Genomic DNA, 21436 nt, shown 5'->3' with positions numbered 1-21436 from the left:
GTGGCAGCTCTAGGTCAGCCAGTGGCCTCGGCACCTTCATTTCTGTGGCCCAGGTGGAACCACGGCCAGACAGCGAAATTTGTTCCTGCCACGCCAGGGAGCTGAGGAGGTGGGGGCAGCTTGATTTTCGAGTGTCCCACCCCCTGCAGTCCAGCAGCAGCTCTCTCCCACCAGGGCCTCTGTGGAGGTCAAGGGCGGGCCCAGGAGACCTGGCCCAGGTCCTGCCCACATCCCAGCCCCATGTGTGTCACGAAGCCAGTGACAGCAGCCCTGTACACCTTGCCCCAGCCGGCACAATGCCAATCCAACAAAGCAAAAGGGCAGTGCCAGGAGCAGTGTTAGAGATGCCATCTGGCTTAATTGGTGGTTTCTTTCTTCTGTTTTGCAAAGTGTGTGGAGGGGGAGGGCGGGGGAGGAGGCGAAGAAGACCATGAAACCAAGAGCAGAGTTGGACTCAAAAGAAGCCGAAGCAGGGGCGCCTGGGTGGTTCAGTCGGTTAAGCAACTGCCTTCGGCTCAGGTCATGATCCTGGAGTCCCGGGATCAAGTCCCACATTGGGCTCCCTGCTCAGCAGGGAGTCTGCTTCTCCTTCTGACCCTCCTCCCTCTCATGTTCTTTGTCTCTCATTCTTTCTCTCTCAAATAAATAAATAAAATCTTTAAAAGAAGAAGAAGAAGCCGAAGGAGAAAGCTCCGGGAAGGAGGGTGCTGTCTTCGGCTCTGGAAGGGTTCCCCGGAGCTGGGTCAGGCTAGCCTGGCCTGACGGTGGGGAGCAAGGAGTGAGCAGTGCTCCAAATCGCTCCACAGGGCCTTGGGGGCAGCAGGTGCTGGCTCAGCTGGGAGCTCTCAGGAGAGGACGAGAGCTCTACTGGGAAGTGAAGTCAGAAAGGTAGGAGTTCGAGGCTGTCCACAGAAAGTACCCGTGGTGGCCTGAGTCTGGGGGGAGGAACCCCAGGGGCGCTGGGTTGCACGCCCCCCGCCCCGGGTGCCGCTCACACGGAGTACAATAGAGTACTGGGGCTCAGCCTTGGCAAAGAGCCAGAGCAGGCCAAAAGGGATCGGAAGGCTTCTTGTCTCAGTAAGACAGGTCGGGGAAGGGAAGCACATTCTATCCCGCATTTGCACCTCTCTGCCCTGGCCTGTGGTCTCATCGCCCTCTGTCCCGCAGATACGATGCAGCTATTAAAGACCTTAAAGAGGCCTTGACTCAGCTTCGAGGGAACCAGCTGATAGACTACAAGATCCTGGGACTACAGTTCAAGCTGTTTGCCTGTGAGGTAAGGAGGAAGGGCCCAGCCGGGGCAGGAACGCACGGAGGCTGAGGGGACAGCTGACCTTTCGGATGCACAGCGATCTGCTGACATCTCTGGGAGCTTGGAAAGGGCTCCTGTGCCTCAGGACTCAGAGTTCCCCTTAAGAAAAGACTCAGATCAATAACTACAGGCTCATTCCAGAGTCTGCAGTTCCTGGGGGCATGCATTTTATTTATTTCAGGGTTCAAAGGACCGCTTGGAAATGAGCTTGTTGGGCTCTCTGAAGGGAGGCTGGACCCGACTGTGCTGGCCTGTGAAAGTATTCATAATGACTTGCATAGTTCCGGTTGACAAGCTATTTGCTCAGCATTATACTAACAAATCCAAAATCATGGGTTCACCATCCATGCCAGACCCGCCGTAACCCTGCTCCATTCCTGAGTTACAGACCACGCTCTTTGCTATTCACTTCGTGTGCTTGGTTGATACCCAAAGAAAGAGTGAGGGTAATTTGGCACCATTCTGTCCTCCCTAGTTCAAAGAACAGCTCAAAGCACACATTTAGGGAAGGTTTCCATAGAAGGATAACTGACTTTCTCTATTACCAAAAGGGAGAAACATGACTGGCGCTGACTTCACAGGCTTGTGGGCTTTTTCCAACCAACACTCCCCATCCCCCGTCCTAAGCTCCAAATATACACCACTAGCTTGAAAAACGAAAAGCCCTGCAAATATCATGGATCTTTATTTAGAAGAATTGCTGATAAAAAGGTCCCCTTGCTTTAGTTTCTCAGGCAGGAGAAAGTCAAGCGTTCCCAGGGTTGCTCAGGGCTAATAATAGAGTCCACAGCTGCCCAGGCCCCTGGGGACAAGTGCCCCCATCCAGCCCTGCAGCGGGCTAGCAACTTGCTTCACTTCTCACTGTCCCGGGAAATGAGGCTTTGGGAATTTCAGGGGACTGGTTGACATTTGGCCAGCTTCTAGAGAGAGGTTTCTCGACCATGCCACTACTGATATGCTGGACTAGATAACTTTTTGTTATAGGGGACTGTTCTGTGCACCCCAGATGCCCGTAGCAACCCCCCCAGCCACATGACAACCTATAATATCTCTAGACATTGCCAGTCACCCCCACCCCCACAGCGAGAACCACTTACACAGACTAAAGGGTTATGGGGACCAAGTAGCTCTAGAAAAAGGATCATAAAACATTGGCACCCAAGCACAATCCCATGGGAGAAATTTTCCCCTGTGGTTGGAGTTGAACTGACTCGGGGACGGGAAATACTGGCTTTCTGGGCCTCTCTGCAGGTGAAGCTGGGGTTTTCACGGTCTAAGGCCCTAAGGGCCCCATGAGACCCTCAGTCATTTTCCTACGTATAACGCCACCCCTCTCTTCCCCCCAGGGTACAACCCTGGCTTCTGAGAAATCACACCATCCTTTTTGAAGAGTCTTAGGCTTTTCCAGTCATGGAGTCACAAAAGCCTGTTGTGGGAAAAGGTCTTAAGAAAAGGGAGGAGAGAACCCAATAGGAATGTTTAAGGACCTGAGTTCTCCTTCCTTCCGGCGCACGTGGCCAGGGCTGGGCCGGGCCGACCAAGCATGTACGCAAAAGGCTCAGAAACAGCCTGGGAAGGGAATCTAGACCTCTGCTTCTGGGCTTGCTCCTGTGCCATCACCCAGCATCAGCCACTCACTCCATGGAACCACAGTCCTGCCACGCGTCTGTACTTGCCTTGATAAACTATTCTTTTTATCTGGCTGGGGCCCTGAACCAAATTGTGGATGTAGGTGGCAGACTATTATAATAGAGAAGAAGTGTATCGGTTATCCATTGTCGAATACCAAATTACTCTAAAATGCAGTGGCTTAAAATAATACCATTTATTATCTCACATATTCTGGGGTCAGGAATCCAAAAGTGGCTTAGCTGGGGGGTTCTGGCTCATAGGCTCTCAAGGGCTTGTACTCAAGATGTCAGCCTGGGCTGCCATCATCTGAAAGCTTGACTGGGGCTGGGGAGTCTACTTCTAAGCTGATTTATGGGTCTGGCAAGGTAGTGTTACTTGTTGGCCGGAGGCCTCCATTCTTTGCCACATGAAGCTCTCCATAATACTGTCTGAGTCTTGTCAGGACATGGCAGCTGGCCTCCCCAGAGAACCTAATGATCCAAGAAAAAGTAATACAGAGGACCAAGGTGTTTTATAACTTAGCCTCAAATGCCACAGCCCCTCATTTCCATAACATCTTATTGGCTATCCATGTCAGCTCCATTGGATGTGGGAGGGAACAGGGGCGTGAGGGCCAAGGAGTGAGAATCACTGGGGGCCATCTTGGAAGCTGGCTGTCACAACAGCAGAGACTTTAGAATCAGGCAGACAGGTATCAAATCCCAGCCAAACACTTAGCTGTTGTGTGATCGTAGGTGAGTTATATGTCATTTCTGAGCCTCAGACTCCTCATCATCTGTAGAAGGACTGAGTACTTACCTCATACACACTCGTTAATAACTCCATGTATTTTATGATGTCAGGCAGCAGAGGTCCAGGGGTCCACAAGACAAGGTGTCAGCACCCAGAAGCTCATGGTTACGGGTAATGTGAGGTGGGGAGGTCAGGACAAGGCAATTGCAATGGAAACACCATGGAAGCACAGAAGTGAAGCCTCAGCTTACCTGGTAGGGGGTGGGGGTTAGAGACCATGCAGATAAAGTGGCCCATAATAGGTGGCCAGTGGGCGGCCTCGGTGAGGATGTGGATGAGGAAGACAATGAGAACGACAGTGACACCACCTCCAACAGGCAGCACCGATTTCCAGGAGCACACCGTCCTTCATAGTTTTAGCCTTTCGATTATAAACACAAAGTGTCCCCAGATGGCTTTCTTCTGCAAAAGTCTTCCCTGAAACCATGCAGGCGGCCCTTGGGGGATGAAAGCCCTTCTTTGCTCCGCCGCCCAGCAAGCCCCAACACAGTATGGCAAGTAACAGTCATGGTAGTAGTAAATACGTGTTGAATACCCGCCCTGTGCCAAGCAAACCCCAACTTGGTGCTTGATATGAATTATTTCATTTATTTCTTAGAACAATCTGGAAGCAGGCAACGGTTCCTGCCACCATTTTACAGTGAAGCTGAGGCCACCTATTAGACAGAGCCCAGGGATCCCCAGGCCCTTCACCCCTGCGGTGCACAGCCTCCACCAGGGAGAGAAAGCCAACAACCCCCTTCCCTACTAGGCCTCAGCTGACCAACTGTATCTCTTCTCTGAGGTTCTGGAGAAGCAGCCCCACACACCCCGGGCATCAGGCTGTGACTCCTATAACTTACATCTGAGAAAAGCTTGCAGCAGCTCCAGGCTATTCAGCTCATTCTCCACACAGGGTGCTGGGGCCCCTGCACTGTCGTGAGAAAGAAGGAAAGTCAACCCTTTTTGTTAGCTGTCATCCTGATCTTCTTCCGGTCGCCATTGCCTTCCCATCTTTGCTTGAGAATCTTTTTACTTCACTTAGTCAAGTCATTTGTGTGTGTGTGTGTGTGTGTTTTATCTTGCCGATGCATCCAAAAGATTATTTGATTCTCTGAATAAGTTGTAAGGCATAATGATAAAGCAGACGCTCATGAACCTACCACCCAACTCGAGACCTGGGAAATCGTGATTCTTGACGAATGTGCTGTTCTCGCTTGTCCCCGGGGAAGTGCTGCCCTGGGTTTGTGCCGAGTCCCTTTCTAGCCTCACTGCACCTTGGCCCGCAGAGTTTCCTCCTGCCCCTGGAACTATACCATGGTCTCATTACCTGTAACCATGCTCCAGGCAAGGTTCTGCTGCGGCTGCTGGTGCAGGCTGAGGCATCTGGAACCTTCTCTCCCCCCACCCTGCACCTGTCTGGTCTTTCAGCCGAGGCTTGGTGGCAGCCAACACAAGAGTTTTTGTCCCCTCCTGACCTATTCGGTTGTTGAAAGAATAACGCACATGATGTTGGATTTCTGCATCACGTGATGTTTTCCTAACGCCGTGTGCGCTGGGCGTAACTTGGTAACGCGATTGATGATGTTACATTTGAGATATTCCCGGGAAAGCTGAGGAAGGGAGGGATGTCAGCGGGCAACGTCTCAGGAGCAGACAGGGGAGCGCTTCCCTGGTGCCTAGATCTGGAGCAGCCTCAAGTTTTGTGTTGTGGCCTGTGCTTTTCTAGGTGTTATATAATGTTGCTTTCATGTACGCCAAGAAGGAGGAGTGGAAACAGGCAGAAGAACACTTAGCTTTGGCTATGAGCATGAAGTCTGAGCCGAGACATACTAAAATTGACAAAGCCATGGAATGTGTTTGGGTGAGTGCACTGATGACGGGGGGGGGCGGCGGCCAGAGGGTCCCTGCTGGAGTTCTCTTTGTTTCGGTGGATTGAGAAACGGTGGACGTGGTGCTTATACTTTCTCCAAGCTCTGGGTAACACCGATTCTGGGGTATAGTTCCATGTTCGGATCTTGAGTCTGACAGTGCTGAGTCCAGGGGCCTCTGTGGTGGCGCTGGGAGGGTGCAGGGAGCAGGGCACCGGAGGCTGGATCCCAGCACGGGGCGGGGGGGGTGTGTGTGGCAGAGGCTGTGCCTGCTTGCCCACCTCAGAGTCCTCGCCGCCAGCCCCAGGATGGCACTGTCGCCGGCCTTGCTTGGACCCCGGCCACCTCGTGGTCGTGGTGCCACCTGTGCTGAGTGCCCACCCTGCCTGAGCCACGTGGAGAGGGGGAGGGGCAGCCCCCAGGGAGTAACAGGGACAGCTGTCCACACAGCCTCTCAGGGTAAGGCAATATTGAAACCAAGTATTCCCACCTTAGACCCTTGGAAATAATCACAAGTGCAGTCTTTGCACATGTAGAAAACCTGCTTTTGTGAGGTCATCTCAGTGAACCTTTGCATCCATTCAGAGAGGGAGGTGGGACGCACATCATGACCCCCGTTTTGCAGGTAAGAAAACGCCATGCCCTCTGTGTTACAGAAACAGAAGCTGTATGAGCCAGTGGTGATCCCTGTGGGCAGGCTGTTTCGGCCAAACGAGAGGCAAGTGGCTCAGCTGGCCAAGAAGGATTACCTGGGCAAGGCGACAGTAAGTGGTCTCCGTCAGCTTCCCCAGAGGCTCCTATGTGGGCCCTGCGCAGACGAGGGTGGGGACCGACTCTGGGGACGGGGGCACCCCCCCCTTGCAGTGCTGTCCTGGGACGGCAGCCCGGGACTGTTGGCAGCGTGGAGCTCTCGCTGAGGGGTGGGCAAAGGCTCCTAGCTTTTTGTCTCTGGCTCCTCTCGTTGCTCCCTTCCTGCCTGACCCTGGGTGACAGCCACAGGGTTAGTGGCGGATGCTGAGTCCAGGGGACTGAGCCGGTGGGGAGAAAACACAGCTACAGGGCACTCAGTAAATGGGGAGAAAACATGTTAGAGAAACGGACGGGCACGGCATTCTCCTGGCTTGCTGCTCTTTCTAGCCCCACTGCCACAGACCTCTGATTAGACTCTTTTGTAAACTGGACTCTTTTAAATCCAGGTCTGAACTCCTCTCAGGGATGATCCAGAGTGAGCCTGCAGCCCCTTTCCAAAACTGCACTTGACTTTGACACATCCGTAGGGCTAACACTGCCCACTGACTGGGTGGCTGGCAGAACAGCAGAGTTCAAGAGCACCTAGGTCAGGGGAAACACCCCAAAGCCCATCAGCGGATGAGTGGATAAACATGTGATGTAGCCATACAGTGACATGACCATTAAAAGCAATAAAGTACGGGGGCGCCTGGGTGGCTCGGACCATTAAACGTCTGACTCTTGATTTCAGCTCAGGTCCTGATCTCAGGAGTGTGAGATCGAGCCCCATGTCGGGCTCTGCCTCTCTCTCTCTCTCTCTCCCTCTGCCCCTCCCCCCATCTGTCTTCCTCTAAAAAAATGGGGGGGGGGGGGACAAAAAGAGAGAGAGCCTGCCAGGTTAGCAGCAGAGCTGGGCAGGTACTGGTTCCTTGAGTTTCTGGAACTTCTAACCCAGAGGGTCAGCAATCCATCCCTTAGCCACCGTCCACCTCTGGGACCGCGCTCCCATAAGAATGGATCCGGGGTGCGAGAAAGGGGGGAGTCTTGGGGAAGGCCAGGAAGCATGGGGAAACAGTGCTGGCAGAGCCCTCACACGTTCCTTCCTCGATTTCAGGTGGTGGCATCTGTGGTGGATCAAGACAGTTTCTCGGGGTTTGCTCCTCTGCAGCCACAGGTGAGGCAGGTCCTGTCCTCCCCGGATCCAGGTCTCCAGAGCTCTCTGGGAAATATCCAACTGGGGAGAGTATTTGTGCTGAGCTGCCTCATTTTAAGGGCTCCTTCAGCTGACCTCTCGGTGCTGCTGACAGTGTCTGCCTGGCCATTCTGGGTCAAAGGTTCCACGACTGTTGGGAGAAAAAGGCAGTTTTAGGCGTAACCTCCAGTTCCCAGAAACCAACCCTCCTGCTTCCTCCAAAATGCCAGTCTTCATTCCTCTGCTGTTGACGAGAGCTTCTGTTGACGTTCTCTCCTGAAGCCTGGCCTAGTCTCTCAGGAAACTGGAACACAAGCTATGGAAGGCGTTTGGATGAGGCCTCCGTGGGGCCTGACCATGTGCAGGGGATCCCCTTGGGAACACGATGGGTGCCCCCAGTGAGCCGTTGCTCTGCCCGGCCTGGGCTCAGAGAGATGCTTCCAGGCAGACTGGGTGCCAGTAGGTCTAGAAACATGAAGGCATTTCCCTCCTTGTGAGGGGAAGAAGGTAAGCCAGGCTGAGGAAAATCCGAGCGCCGTTGCCCACACACTGGCTGTGCAGGCGAGGGGCTTGTGAGCGTGGCACCCCCTCCAGGCTGCACACAGCAGCGCCCACAGCCTCCCAGGGGCAGTGACGGTGGCTAGCCCAGAATGGGACCGACACCGGGCTCTGGAGGGTGAGGGGAGCCAAGGAGGATCAAGAGATTCAGGATCCTTTGCTTTGTGTCTTCACAATGAAGCTGAAGAAAACCCTTGGGGAGGACCCCCCCACCCACCTCAGGGCCTCAGAGCAGCCGGTGACTCCAAAAGGTGGAAGCAGCCCAGATCAGTGGACTCCATGACTTTTGGTGTAGAGCAGGGAACACACCGAAAGGAGATTTATGCCTGGTCAGGGGACGTTGAGTGGGTTTTAAATACCCACAAGTGTCACGTGATACAGCAGACATTAATTATAGAACAGAGCTTTTGGAAACTGTCCTAGGAAAGGGACAGCGCTCAAGGTCAAAAGCACCCTCGTGATGCCATGTGGCTCTGTGACAGCGAAAATTCTCCGGACACCAGGACTGGCTCAAGATGAACTGCTGTGCTAGTGACACCTGGCCCCGGGGAGCTGGTGGGAGAGGTTATTTTCCAGCAGGTAGTCAGGGTACGAGGTGCCCTCTCCCTCGACAGCACTCCCATGGAGCTTGACAGGCATTCTTTGATTTTCGGGTCTGGGAGAAGCTCAAATTACCATTAACACTCTGTTCTCTCCCCCACTCCTTCCCTTCATTCCTCCTGAATGTTCAATAGGCCGCTGAACCTCCACCCAGACCCAAAACCCCGGAGATCTTCAGGTAAGTTCGATTTAGGGCAGGAGGCAGAATATCTGCGCTCCAAGCCTGAACTATGGCAATAATGGGGGTGAAGAAGATGAAGCTGGGGTCAGGGGCTGAGTCCTGGGGAATGTAGCCTTGTTGGTGGGCTCTCCTTGTTTTCAAGGTTAGAGTGGAGTAATGGAGGGAGGATGGGAGTCTTGACTATGGTAGGATTGATCACAGGGGTCCCCAGGTCCCCGGGCACAGCCACCCACACACGGTGGTCACCTCTGAAGGGCAGCGGTGTCCGTGGAACGTCGCCCCTCTGACCAGAGGCTGGAGCACAGTTTCGCCCTGACTGTAGCCTCTTCAGAAGAAGGGGAGGCCAGAGCTTTCTGGAGCCGAGTGAGCAAAGTGGGAAGCTAGACGGTGTGTCCTTTCCTGAGGGGGTGTTTTTCACTCCCTCTGGACACATGGTCTCTGGAAAAGTGAGAGGAACAAGTCAAGCAAAGGAAGCCATTCTTCTAGAAGATGGGAAGCCAAGAATGACACAACTTGCAGCTTTCTTAAGAATGTCTTCTAAGCAAGGAAGCAAGCCCAGATCCCCCACCCAATACAGAAGTTTTTTTTAAAAAATGAAAAAAGTACCACAGCAACTATAAAAATGAGGGGGCTGATGAGCTCATTGCTAACTCTGCCTGCTGGAGGAGTCTGTCTCCCCCACGCAAATAGCCCGTTGTTTGGAAACAGAGAGCAGGGCTGAGGGGAAGGGGAGAGAGCCGGGGTGAGAGGGAGCCCCCCCGCCCCCCCCACCCCCAGGCCAGAGAGGTACCTCAGGCAGCCCCGAAGCCAGCCCTGCAGCCGCACATTCCAAGGAGGCACAGACTGCACGCCAGAGCCTCCAAGGGCAAAGTAGGTCTGGAGGAAATGGTAAAGGGACAATGACATGTCCCACAGCTGGCTGGCCTCAGGACCCCTTTACACATCCCCCCACTCCCCACAGCTGGCCTCTGGCTCTTCACCCACTTCCAGCTGTGTGCCCACCCCCAGGTGACTTGGCCGCCCCGCCGCCCAACTCCCCCTTCCCAGCCCTGAGAAGCTGGCTCTCCCCCCTCCCCGTGTGTTCCCCTTGCCACACGAGCCCGATCCCCCCCACCCCCACCCCAGCCCAGACTTGAGAGCTGGCCCCGCACAGCCAGCTAGCTTCCTCCTGAGAGGGGAAGGGAGGGCCGGAGGGCTCGGCCTGGGTGTCTTGTGTGCTTCTGTCTTTCCTTCCCGTCCTGCCGCCTGCGTGGTTATGGAGCGTGTTCACACACAGCTTCCTGCCTGGTCCCCCTCAGATCCCAGAGGCAGCTAGATGCCGAGCTGGAGGGTGCCCGGAGCAGGTCTCCTGGCCCAGGGCCACCGTCGCTTGTCCCGCGGTGCCACGGGCGGGATGCGATCCTGGCCAGAGAGAGGACGGACTCTCGCGTCTATCCCCCGCAGGGCTCTGGAAGGGGAAGCTCACCGTGTGCTGTTTGGGTTTGTGCCTGAGACGCCAGAGGAGCTGCAGGTCATGCCAGGGAACATCGTCTTTGTCTTAAAGAAAGGCAACGATAACTGGGCAACAGTCTTATTCAACGGGCAGGTATTCGGAGGACCAGGGGGTGGGGGTTTTGGCCACGGGATCCTGGCAGCAAATGGCAAAGCTTTCTGAGGAGCAGCACTTGCCACCTCATTCGCAGACCAGCTGCCCCCCTTCATCTGTACGGCCACCCCTGCCCCACGTCCCTGGGCTGTTGGGTGGTACGGGTCCGCCGAGGCCCGATGAGTGCAAACTTGTCTTCGCCTTTCCAATTCCGCGATGCTGCGCCGTAGAAGGGGCTCGTTCCCTGCAACTACCTTGAGCCGGTGGAGCTGCGGATCCAAGCTCAGCAGCAGCCCCAGGTAACGTAGTGCCAAGGCCTGACCCCTTCCCGCCCGCCTCTGTCCCACCACAGATAGGCCTCTCCGGGGGGCGGGGGGGGGGGGGCGGGGAACAGGCCATGTGGGCAAGGTGAGGGAGGGACACTAGTCCTGAGTCCACCTGGGGTTGGCACCAGCCGCCCAGAGCCCAGCTGAACCTGGGGAGGAAGGAGAGCCCCCAGATGTGCTGAGTGGAGGCGTCTGAGGGACCTGTTGGGCCCACCCACCCCATCTCTCTGATTCCTCCTGGTCAGCGGTGACTTGGGACCCAAAGCCTGTAGTATAAGAAGGCTAGGTCTTCCCGGAAATGTCCTCTTCACCTAGAAGAACAGTCAATGTGTTGGCGGGTGATGTGCCATTAACAAAGAGAAATCCGCTTTAGAGCCTGGAATCAGAGTAGGCCTTGCCCTCTGCGGCCCCATCCTCACTCCTCGGAGGCCGGCCCTTCTGCTGGTGGTCTTTGTTGGACCTGAGCTGCCGTGCAGAGGACTGGCAGTGTCTGACCTGTCTCTCTGGACCCTGGGCAACCAGCTGTCCTCGGGGGGCTTGGCCCTCCCTGCTCCGACTTTCTCTACACAGATGACTTGAAATGTTTTAAATGCCATACCAATGAGCAGTGGACTTTTCCTTTGAAGGGGCAAGATGTGAAGCGAGAGGGTGAGCTGAGACAAGACTCAGGGTCCTCCCTCAGCTCCAGCAGACTTCCAATGTGGCTAAAAGGGGTGTTAGGCAGCAAGGGCCTTTTAGGTGGGGCTTAAGGTTCTTGTTTCTACTGTGATTTGTTCCCACCAGGCCAACCCTGCCTCCCCTTTAACCAGCACTTTCCTTAGTCTCCCCTAAATGTCACCACCACTCCAACTTTTAGGAAACCATTTGCCCCTGGCTCCTTTTCATGAGGCCCCCCTCCCCCACTCCTACTTAAAAACTTGTCTGAATGAAGGCTCTCACCATCTCTGTCACCTCCAGGAGGAAGCCTCCCCAGAGTCTGATATCCCAGCTCCTCCCAGTTCCAGCGCCCCTGGAAGACCCCAGTTGCCACCCGGTTGGTGTCCCTGGAACAACACCCTTGGCCTGGGTGCAGGAAAGCTCCCAGCTGCTTCCTCACAGAGCATTGCTCTCCCAGCCTTCTAGGAGATTCTGGTTTCTGCTCCTCCCAGCATGCCGCTCAGCTTATGAGCCCACAGCCCCAGGGCCCCTCTCTCCAGCACCACCCACCCACCCAAAACATAGGAAATAGATGCCCTTTCTACCTACCTACTCCAGAAAACCCACGGGGCGTGGGTAAATGTAACTGGTTTCTGGGGGGCAGTGAGTGTTCCAACTCAAGTAGACACCAGACCCCTCCGTCATGAGGTACAGAAACCATGTCCCGGGAGGAAAGGTTGAAGTCATTGCACACGTTTACTTCAGAGGGGGACAGAGTGGCTCTTTTCAAATGTCCAAGGAGCTCTATCTGGAAACAAAACTGCTCTGCAGAGCCCTGAGGGATAGACCATGAACCGAGGGCAGATGTCAAAGGACATTCTCCTGATGTTTGGAGAGGGTTGCCTTGGGAAGTAAGGGGCTCTTGGTCACGAATGCAGTTTAAGCTGATTCTGGATAAGTGCTCAGTAGGGACGCATTGAAGAGGTAGTTTGTCCAGATCCTAGATCCATGATTGTTAGGCCTCCCAGAACACCAGAAACCTTTGAGATGCTCCCCACACCTCCATTTTTATTTTGAAAACTGTCAAACCTACAGATTGAAAGTTGAAAGTGTAGTACAATAAATGCCAGAGTACCTTTCACCTAAATTCACCAACTGTTAACATTTTGTACCAAGGACTTGCCCTGCTCCCCCTCCCTCTCCTCTGAGCCACTTGAAAGGAACTTACAGATTCATGACCCTTTGCCCTACACTTGAGCATTATCTCCTATTCTCCTGCATAACCACAACACAGTTGTTACATCTAGGACATTGAACGTTAATATAATATTATAGAGTGTATATTTCATATTCACATTTTTCCAGTTACCCCTCAAAACATCCTCGATAGCTTTGTTTTTACCTTTTCTGTCTAGGGGCCCATCAAGGATCACATATTAACCTAGGAGAATTTTCTGAATATAGATTCCTAGGCCTTTGATTCTGATTCTTCAGGATTGGAATTGGGCCTCAGAATCTGTATTTCTAGAAAAAAACCTTCCAAGTGATTCTAATGATTAGCTGGGTATGAGATCAGTGGCCTTTTGTTCCATTGTGCACCCTCTATAGTGAGTATCTTTATGCAGACTTCTCTTACGTAAATTAGGTGCATACAGTCATATTAATATATTATGCACATTAGGAAACATGCACAAAAATAAAGGACAAGGGAAAAATAAGTGGTTCTAACATTGCTCCTTGTGGCCCTGGTTCATCTTGCACTCCCTGCATTCATTGCTCAGAGCCCACTGGTTTAGCTGGACTTTGGGGTCCCTGCTCACCCCATGCACTGCTGGGGTGTGATGGTCCTTTGATACTTGCCCGTATGCTCCCCCTGAGCCAGGCGCTGGGTTCGTCTGTGTGTTTGTGCTTTGCCTGGCACATTTCCCCTGAGTGCGATTTCCCCTACAGTTTATTAAAGTTAAGAATCACCCCAGAGATTTAAAGGTAAGAAGTTGGGTGTCCTGTTCTAAGAGGTTTCCTTCTGTGGAAGCCAGGGGCTGGCCAGGAGTGCTTATTCATCGTCTTCTTTTGTTTTACTTCCTATCTTCTCCGTTTAGGTCAAAAAGAGAAAGAAGAGCCCAAGGTAAGCTTTATCCTTGTACTATTTCTTTTTTCTTTTTAAAGATTTTTATTTATTTATTTGACAGAGAGAGGCACAGCGAGAGAGGGAACACAAGCAGGGGGAGTGGGAGAGGGAGAAGCAGATTTCCTGCCGAGCAGGGAGCCCGATGCGGGGCTCGATCCCAGGACCCCGGGATCATGACCTGAGCCGAAGGCAGACGCTTAACGACTGAGCCACCCAGGCGCCCCCCTTGTACTCTTTCAAGTGGTAGAGAAAGTAAAAGCTGAGGCTCTCCACCATGAGCATGTGTCCCTGGGTTATAGAAGGAGTCCAGAGGAAGGGTGGGCCAGTTACCACCATACACACAGTCCACGGGCTAGGCCCCCCCACAATGACTTTCCCCACCCCCGTGCACACATTTCCTACTGGCCTAGAGCGTGTGGGCCACCTCTTCTGGCTCCGTAGGAATTCCTATCCAGGCAGGAGTGGGGCTACGGGCCCTCTGAAAGCCCCTTTCCGTTACTGTGAAACCAGTTAGCCCTTGGCCTCTCCCTGCTGCACAGAACACTCCCCCTGATCTAGGATGGGGTTAAGAGGAGGCCGCAGACTCTAATGAGCCCCCTCTGCTTCCCCTTCCCTCAGGAAGTAAAGCTCAGCGTTCCCATGCCCTACACACTCAAGGTGCACTACAAGTACACGGTGGTCATGGAGACTCAGCCCGGGCTCCCCTATAGCCAGGTCCGGGACATGGTGTCTAAGAAACTGGAGCTCTTGCCAGAACACACTAAGCTGAGGTGAGTCCATGAAGGTAGCGGGGCTACACCTGGAGACCTGGTGCCGGCCCAGAGGGGAGAAGGCAATGGTTTTGTACTGATGTTCTCTGGCTTGGTTCTTACTCGTCTCTCCCCAGCTATCGGCCTCCAGACAGCAATGAGCTGGTGCCCCTTTCAGAAGATAACATGAAGGCTGCCTGGGGCCACGTGAAAAACTACAGCCTGACTCTGTGGTGTGAGAACACAGTGGTGAGTGCAGTGAGGGCACCTAAGGTCCTGTGTCTATTGGGCCACTTCCTCAACAACAGTCCAGCGTTTACCGTGCTCAGTCCATGAGCTTGGCACTGTGCTTGGTGTTGAGGATCCGGTGAGTCACGAGATCTGCGTCCCTTTGCCCTGCACCCCGGGGGCAGCCAGGAGAGGGCTCCCCGCAAGGGAAGAGCAGGGCCGACAACACACAGAAGCCTCCCAGTCCCTTCTGTCTGCCGCCACACCTAACCGTTCCAAGGGTAGGCCCATTGCTATCAAGCAAGGTTGGAATGAAATCCTAGCTTGAGGCTGAGCTCCTAGCCATTCTTCACTGTTCGTTCCCATGGGGAAGAACACGCGAGAGTGGAAAAGAGTAGTGAGCATTTATTTCATGGGGAGATGATTTGGATTACAACATCCCACTAATAGCCAGCATTTGTTGAGAGCTTCCCCCGTGCCAGGTCCCGGGCTAAGTGCACGCTGCATATTCATTCTTACAGGCCCCACAACTCTGTGAGGTATTGTTAGCCCGTTTCACAGTTTAGGTAATAAGGCAAAGAGAGGTCAGCTTGACCAAGATTACACAGCAGGTCGGTAGTGGAACCGGGGCCCAGCGAGTATTTTGATTCCAGGGCCTGTATTCTTGAACCCCTTTCTAGACCTCAGAGCCCAGAACAGAGTTAACTGACTGGCCAGTAAGAGTAAAGGGAGTTAGGGGCAAAGTTAGAGGCTAGAAGTAGTAGCTACACATTAACATTCTTGACTTTGTCCCTTTATCTCCAAGGGAAAAGTTGCCATTTCTTTTTGTTGTTGAGGTTAATTCCCTCCCACAACCATGGCTCCTGAAAACTATCCATCTGCATTCTGTCAACATACCGATGTATGATTTTTCACCGTTTATGTAATTTCTTATAAATGCATCATATAAATGGATCGTACAATATATATATTCACGTGAATTCACATGATCCATTTATATGAAATTGATGGACTATTAAAAGTTTACATGTACAGTATATATTTAGATATATAAAAATATTATATAAGTATATATTATATAAATATAACTGTATATATAAACTTTTAATAGCCCATCAATTTCATATAAATGGAACATTCCTGTGAATATATATACTGTACATATAAACCTTTGTTATAATAGTACATTTCAATATATATTTTTCCATTTTTATATATATTTTTGTGTTATAATAGTCCCATTTCTTTTGACCGCTAATGGTATCCCTAAACGGTATTCCACAATATGAATACTGCAATTTGTTTATTGATTTACCTGTTCGTGGACATCTGGATTGTTTCCAGTGTTTGTCTAGTGACATTTATTCTTCAACAAACACTTGCTGAGCACTTACTGCTCTCTTGACAGGCACTGGCAATATAAACACTAACAAGACACAGGCTCTTCTTGGGGGAAAGACAAGGGCGGACATGATTACAGAGCATGTGTTAAGAACTGATGGAGACACACAAATGGTGTACTGTGTTTTATAAGCACAAGGGAGGGTGTCTCACCCAAAAATGCTGAAGGAAGGTGGGACAAGTCAGGAGTCAAATAGTCTTCCTAGAGAGAATGATGCTGAAATTGTCTTGAAGTGTAGCCTTAAAATGGTAAATAGAAATTAGCAAGGTGGAGGAGGTTAGGGTGACTTATATAGAGGTGGAGGTTAGGGTGACTTATATAGATGGAAGAGCAGAGGGAAGACCCTACAAGTTGGCAGGGGTGGCAGACACAAAGAGACAGTCTGGAAGGCAACAGGGCCACATCATGGAAGGCCTTGCACACTGCTGCACTCAGATGAGGTTGTGAGCCGGGTAGAAAATACGATGAATGATTGCTTGGGATGGATGATTCAGGGACCTATGAGCAAGGCAGCAGGCTCTGGGAGGCTGGCCAGCCAGCGGGCTTTCTTCGAGTGCTCAGCAGCCCATCCAGTCCTGACACTGGGGAGTCACAGGACACAATCAAGGAGATTGCAGTCTCCGCTGACTAAAGCCGTTGTCAGCTGGGGCCCCTCTGACACCTTCAGTTCTCCCGTTTCCTGCTTTAGCATGTTTAGACTGTGGGGGCATCTACAGTTACATCAGTAAGGGGTATAAAATTCCACAGGTCCTACGTGAACCTTTTGGAGAGCTACTATTTTTCACCTCTGAATGGATGTTGAGATCATGGAAATGAGCACACTGGCAAAGCTCTTCCACACCATCTAGGCCTGGGGCCGTGGGCCCTGTGGGGCGGGGTCCCTCTAAACCCTCAACCCCACAGCTGGGCAAGGGCTTGTGCTCACTTAAGGAAGGGTCTCTTTGGCAGATTCTCAATGATGTCAGATACATGTTTGCTGGGAAAGAAAAATGAGTGGGAGAGGAATGTAAAGAGCGTGGGCCTGGAGGAAGGCCCTGTGGTAAGCCCCAGGTTGGTGGTATCTAAGGGTTCAGAAAATTGCGTTCAGGAAGTACGGCCCCTGGACTCACTGGCGCCCCAGGACCCTGGGTGGGGGATGGGGTAGAATAGGTAACCAGCGCAAGGGGTCCTGTGGAAGTCTGAAAGGTCATCCTAAGGTTTTCGATGGTCTATGTTGGGACTAATCCTTTCAGTATTGTCTTAAAAGGATTCTGCCTAGCAGTTCTCTAAATCTGAATTACTTCCCTTAAAAGACTTACTGTTTTTAATTATTGTTATTTTTTTAAATATTTTATTTATTTATTCATGACAGACAGAGGGAGAGAGAGAGAGAAGCAGAGGGAGAAGCAGGCTCCCAAGGAGCAGGGAGCCCGATGTGGGACTCGATCCCAGGACCCTGGGATCGTGACCTGAGCTGAAGGCAGACGCTTAACCATCTGAGCCACTTTGTTCTTTGAAGAGAGCTTCAGTCTAATTAGTGGCTGTACGTGGCTAACTCTCCCCAGATTCCCAACACAGTCTTTTTGGGACTCAATCCAGCTTCAGAGGTCATTGCCGAGCATTCTTTATTACTACCCCCTACTCTTGGAGGCAGCAAGTCAGGATGTTCTCATTCACTTACTAGAAGAGCAGGAAAATGAACGATCATTTATTAAGCATCTACTCTATGCAGGCTTACCATTAATCAAGTTTAAACCTATGTATGTATATATTTAGTACTCTGAGAGTTTAATAATTGTCAGCTAGGGGCCCTTGGGTGGTGCAGTTAATTAAGCGTACGACTCTTGGTTTTGGCTGGGGTTGCCATCTCAGGGTCATGGGATGGAGCCCTGTGTCATGCTCTGCACGCTGGCTCAGCATGCAGCTTGCTGAGGATTCTCTGCCTCTCCATCTTTCTCTGCCCCTCCTCCTGCTCACATGCACACATGCGTGCTTTCTCTCCAATAAATAAAATCTAAAAAAAATAATTGTCAGCTATTACTATTCTACATCATATCATTTCATTCTTCTAGCCTCTATTTCAGGTGAGGAAACTGAAGTTCACAGAGGCTACCCCACTTGCTCAGGGACACACAGCCAGTGAGCAGTGGAGCTGGGATACAAACCCAGGCCTTTAGACTCCTTACAACCATTTCCACCTCACTGTACTGCCTTCCAATAAAAGGGATCTGCCAGGGCTGGAACAAGCGACATTAGGAAGTGAGAACTTTGAACACTCAGAACAGCTCTTACCCTCGCGGGGTTTCTAACGCGGGTTTGTTAAATCCCATGATTCACATCCCTAGAAACTGTACCCTTCTTCTTTTCAATATTTGTGGATGAAAAATGACCACAATGGTAACTAAGATGTGTAGTTACAAATATCAGAAAGCAAGGCCTTTTTTCATGGCCTTAGAAAGACGGTATGGCGCTCTGCAGGGTTTTTCAAACTTTAGCAGGTATGAGACTCACCTAGAGGGCTTGTTAAAATGCAGATTGCTGGGCCCCACATGCAGCGAGTTTATTATTCAGTAGGTTTCTAACGAGGTCCCTAGTATTGTGGGTGCTGGGGAGAGGGTGTTGGATTCAGAGTTAGAAACCCAGGTTTGACTTTGGGTTCTGTCGCTTACTTGTGACTCCGTCTCTGTTTTTCCACCTGCAAAGAAGTAACAGTAGTACCTATTCTACCTTTTTCAGGATTACTGTAAGGTTTCTGTAAGATTTTAAGACTATCTATGGTCCTGCAGACCTTTTGGGTTCATTTATCCAACCGTCCTGTATTCCTAAAGTACACATTAGGTCTATGCTAGGGACTGATCACAGACTTGGCCTTTGTGAGTTTATATCCCAGGTGCTACATTGACATTTCACAGATTCCTTTAGTGATGCTCAACGTTCACTGGCCAAAAAGTTGAGGAAACTAACAGGCCTTTTATTATTTCAGGGTGACCAAGGCTTTCCAGATGAACCCAAGGAAAGTGAAAAATCTGAAGCTAAAAACCAGACAACAGAACCTCAGCTTAAGGAAGGAGGCCAAGTGGTAGCACTCTTCAGTTACGAAGCCACCCAGCCGGAAGACCTGGAGTTTCAGGAAGGGGACATAATCCAGATTATATCAATGGGTAAGTACTACTCCTGGATCATAGAAACTAATTTCCATGTGAGCAGCAATAAGTTCAAGGGAAGAGAGGGAGAAATATTAATAACCTACAAGCCAAACTTTAGCCAGTGGTTTCAATCTCCTTCCTAGCTTTCAGCTGGAGGGAGCAGAACAGAGGGCTCAGCCTTTCCATCTGTTTCTCCAATGGGCAGGGAAGCAACAAATGACAGACTCAGCTGACGTTTTGATCATTAAAAATAGCTGTGTTTTGGAAGGCATGCATTCTCGTTCCCAGAGTAAGCCAACTGGAAGGTGGCTGGCATCATTTTGCCTTTGCACCAAGCCATAGGATACTTTCCTATAAACCCCAGTTCTCTGAACTGATGTACTTTTTGAAGATGAGGGAAGGAGTGCATAAATTTTGCCTTAAAAGAAGCTACTCGACATTGCTTTGTGTCTCTGGTGACCTTCCTCATCCTGTTAGTAATCAAACACACTACAAATTGAAACAGTATTTTAAGTAGAGTTCTAATTTAGTGCTTCTCAAACTTCAGTATGCCCAAGCACCGGTTCGAAAGTTAAATAAAATTCACAGGCCCAGCAACCAGAGATTCTGATTCAGGTCTGGGGTGGGGCCTCAAATTTGCATTTCTAACAGGCTTCCAGTGTGATGCTGATCTTCTGACAGAGAGAAGCACTAATTCTTTTTTTTTTTTAAAGATTTTATTTTTATTTATTCGAGAGAGAGAGAGAGAGAGAGAATGAAAGATAGAGAGCACGAGAGGGAAGAGGGTCAGAGGGAGAAGCAGACTCCCTGCTGAGCAGGGAGCCCGATGTGGGACTCAATCCCGGGACTCCAGGATCATGACCTGAGCCGAAGGCAGTCGCTTAACGAACTGAGCCACCCAGGCGCCCGAGAAGCACTAATTCTAACTCACAGTTTGACATAATCTTATTTCTCTACTTCAAAACAAGAGTCCCATCAAAAGCTTTGTTCAGGGGCACCTGGTTGGCTCAGTCGGGTAAGCGTCTGCCTTCCACTCAGGCCATGATCCTGGGTTCCTGGGATTGAGGCCCGCACTGGGCTCCCTGCTCAGTGAGGAGTCTGCTTCTCCCTCTCCCCCGCTCATGCTCTAATAAATAAAATCTTAAAAAAAAAAAAAAAAGCGTTGTTCAAACAGCAGAAACGTGCATTAGCAATGCAGAGTAGTGAAAACAAATTCCATTACCATCCAAAAGATGAAGAAATGAGATTTTAAAGTTAATGGGGGTAGAGAGTATACAATTGTCTGGCAATTAACTAAAAATATGAGTAATGAAATAAAGAAGCAGGGTACCCTGGCAGTGCCTGTCTTCTGACAGGGGTCAGTAGGGCTTAGTAACTCCCAGCACCATTTTTTAAGTGTCAATATCAACCAACCAGCTACACTGTCCCCTTTGTTTGGGGATGGGTGGGATGAGATAAAAACTAGAACACACATAGAAAAACCTTCTGGATAGATGTGGAGAGAAAAAAGGTGGCATATTCCTTTTGTGTCTGACTCTTGATTTCAACTCAGATCATGATCTCAGGGTCCTGGGATCTAGCCCTGTCTCGGGGCTCCATGCTCTGCAGGGAGTCTCCTAGATTTCTCTCCCTCCCCCACCCCCCTCCCCCGGCTCATGCTCTCTTTCTAAATCAATCTTAAAAAGAAAAAAATCGTAAGGAAAATACTTTTACAGCACTGTGCTGTAACAAAGGATCTGTATGTAAGTGGATCCTCACAGTTCAAACTTGTGTTGTTCAAAGATCAACTATTTTTTTAATTTGAGAGTGAACAGGGGTAGGTGCAGAGGGAGAGGAGAGAATCTTTTTTTTTTAAAGATTGTATTTATTTATTTGTGAGAGAACGAGAGAGAGAGCACAAGCAGGGGGAGTGACAGGCAGAGGGAGTCTGATGTGGGACTTGATTCCAGGGTCCTGGGATCATGACCTAAACCAAAGGCAAACGCTTAAAGAACTAAGCCACCCAGGTGTCCCGGAGAGAGAGAATTTTAAGCAGGCTCCATGTTCAGCGCAGAGCCCAACACAAGGCTCTATCTCACAACCCTGAGATTATGACCTGAGCTGCAATCAAGAGTTGGATGCTTAACCGACTGAGCCACCCATGTGCCCCAAAGATTAAGGTATTTAATTAATGGCATGTAGTCAGAATAAAGATTACTAACAGTGATCAGGTAAAACTGTTATAAAAAAAATCCTATCTCAAGATTTATTCAATTTCTTTCACCTTTTTTTTTTGTTCTGGCAGTTTTTTTGAAAAATCTAATTGGTTTTCTGTATTTTACTCCTCCGTTATATATTAAGACAGAAATCAGTAAGATGGTGGAAGTCGTATGTTCACTTTTCCCTCAAATCACTTTCCGATATGGACTTTT

At 50.8% G+C, this 21436-nt stretch overlaps 1 protein-coding gene across 2 annotated transcripts in view; it reads left to right on the top strand.

Moving 5' to 3' along the window:
• The window catches only part of NCF2 (neutrophil cytosolic factor 2), a 31165-nt gene that overhangs the window by 7552 nt on the left and 2177 nt on the right, over positions 1–21436 (top strand). Inside the window, exons 2-14 of one of the 2 annotated variants that reach the window (XM_027610324.2) lie at positions 666–888; positions 1168–1276; positions 5445–5579; positions 6243–6350; positions 7430–7489; positions 8800–8843; positions 10290–10431; positions 10662–10730; positions 11715–11790; positions 13493–13518; positions 14140–14291; positions 14408–14519; positions 18863–19040. In XM_027610324.2, the coding sequence (XP_027466125.1) occupies positions 666–888; positions 1168–1276; positions 5445–5579; positions 6243–6350; positions 7430–7489; positions 8800–8843; positions 10290–10431; positions 10662–10730; positions 11715–11790; positions 13493–13518; positions 14140–14291; positions 14408–14519; positions 18863–19040 (1434 nt within the window). The remainder of the gene's footprint in view (positions 1–665; positions 889–1167; positions 1277–5444; positions 5580–6242; positions 6351–7429; positions 7490–8799; positions 8844–10289; positions 10432–10661; positions 10731–11714; positions 11791–13492; positions 13519–14139; positions 14292–14407; positions 14520–18862; positions 19041–21436) is intronic. The other variant, XM_027610325.2, reaches the window with a different exon arrangement.

Source organism: Zalophus californianus, chromosome 10, assembly GCF_009762305.2.
Source record: "Zalophus californianus isolate mZalCal1 chromosome 10, mZalCal1.pri.v2, whole genome shotgun sequence".
NCBI classification, from domain to species: domain Eukaryota; kingdom Metazoa; phylum Chordata; class Mammalia; order Carnivora; family Otariidae; genus Zalophus; species Zalophus californianus.
This window is presented reverse-complemented; position numbering and strand designations above follow the sequence as displayed.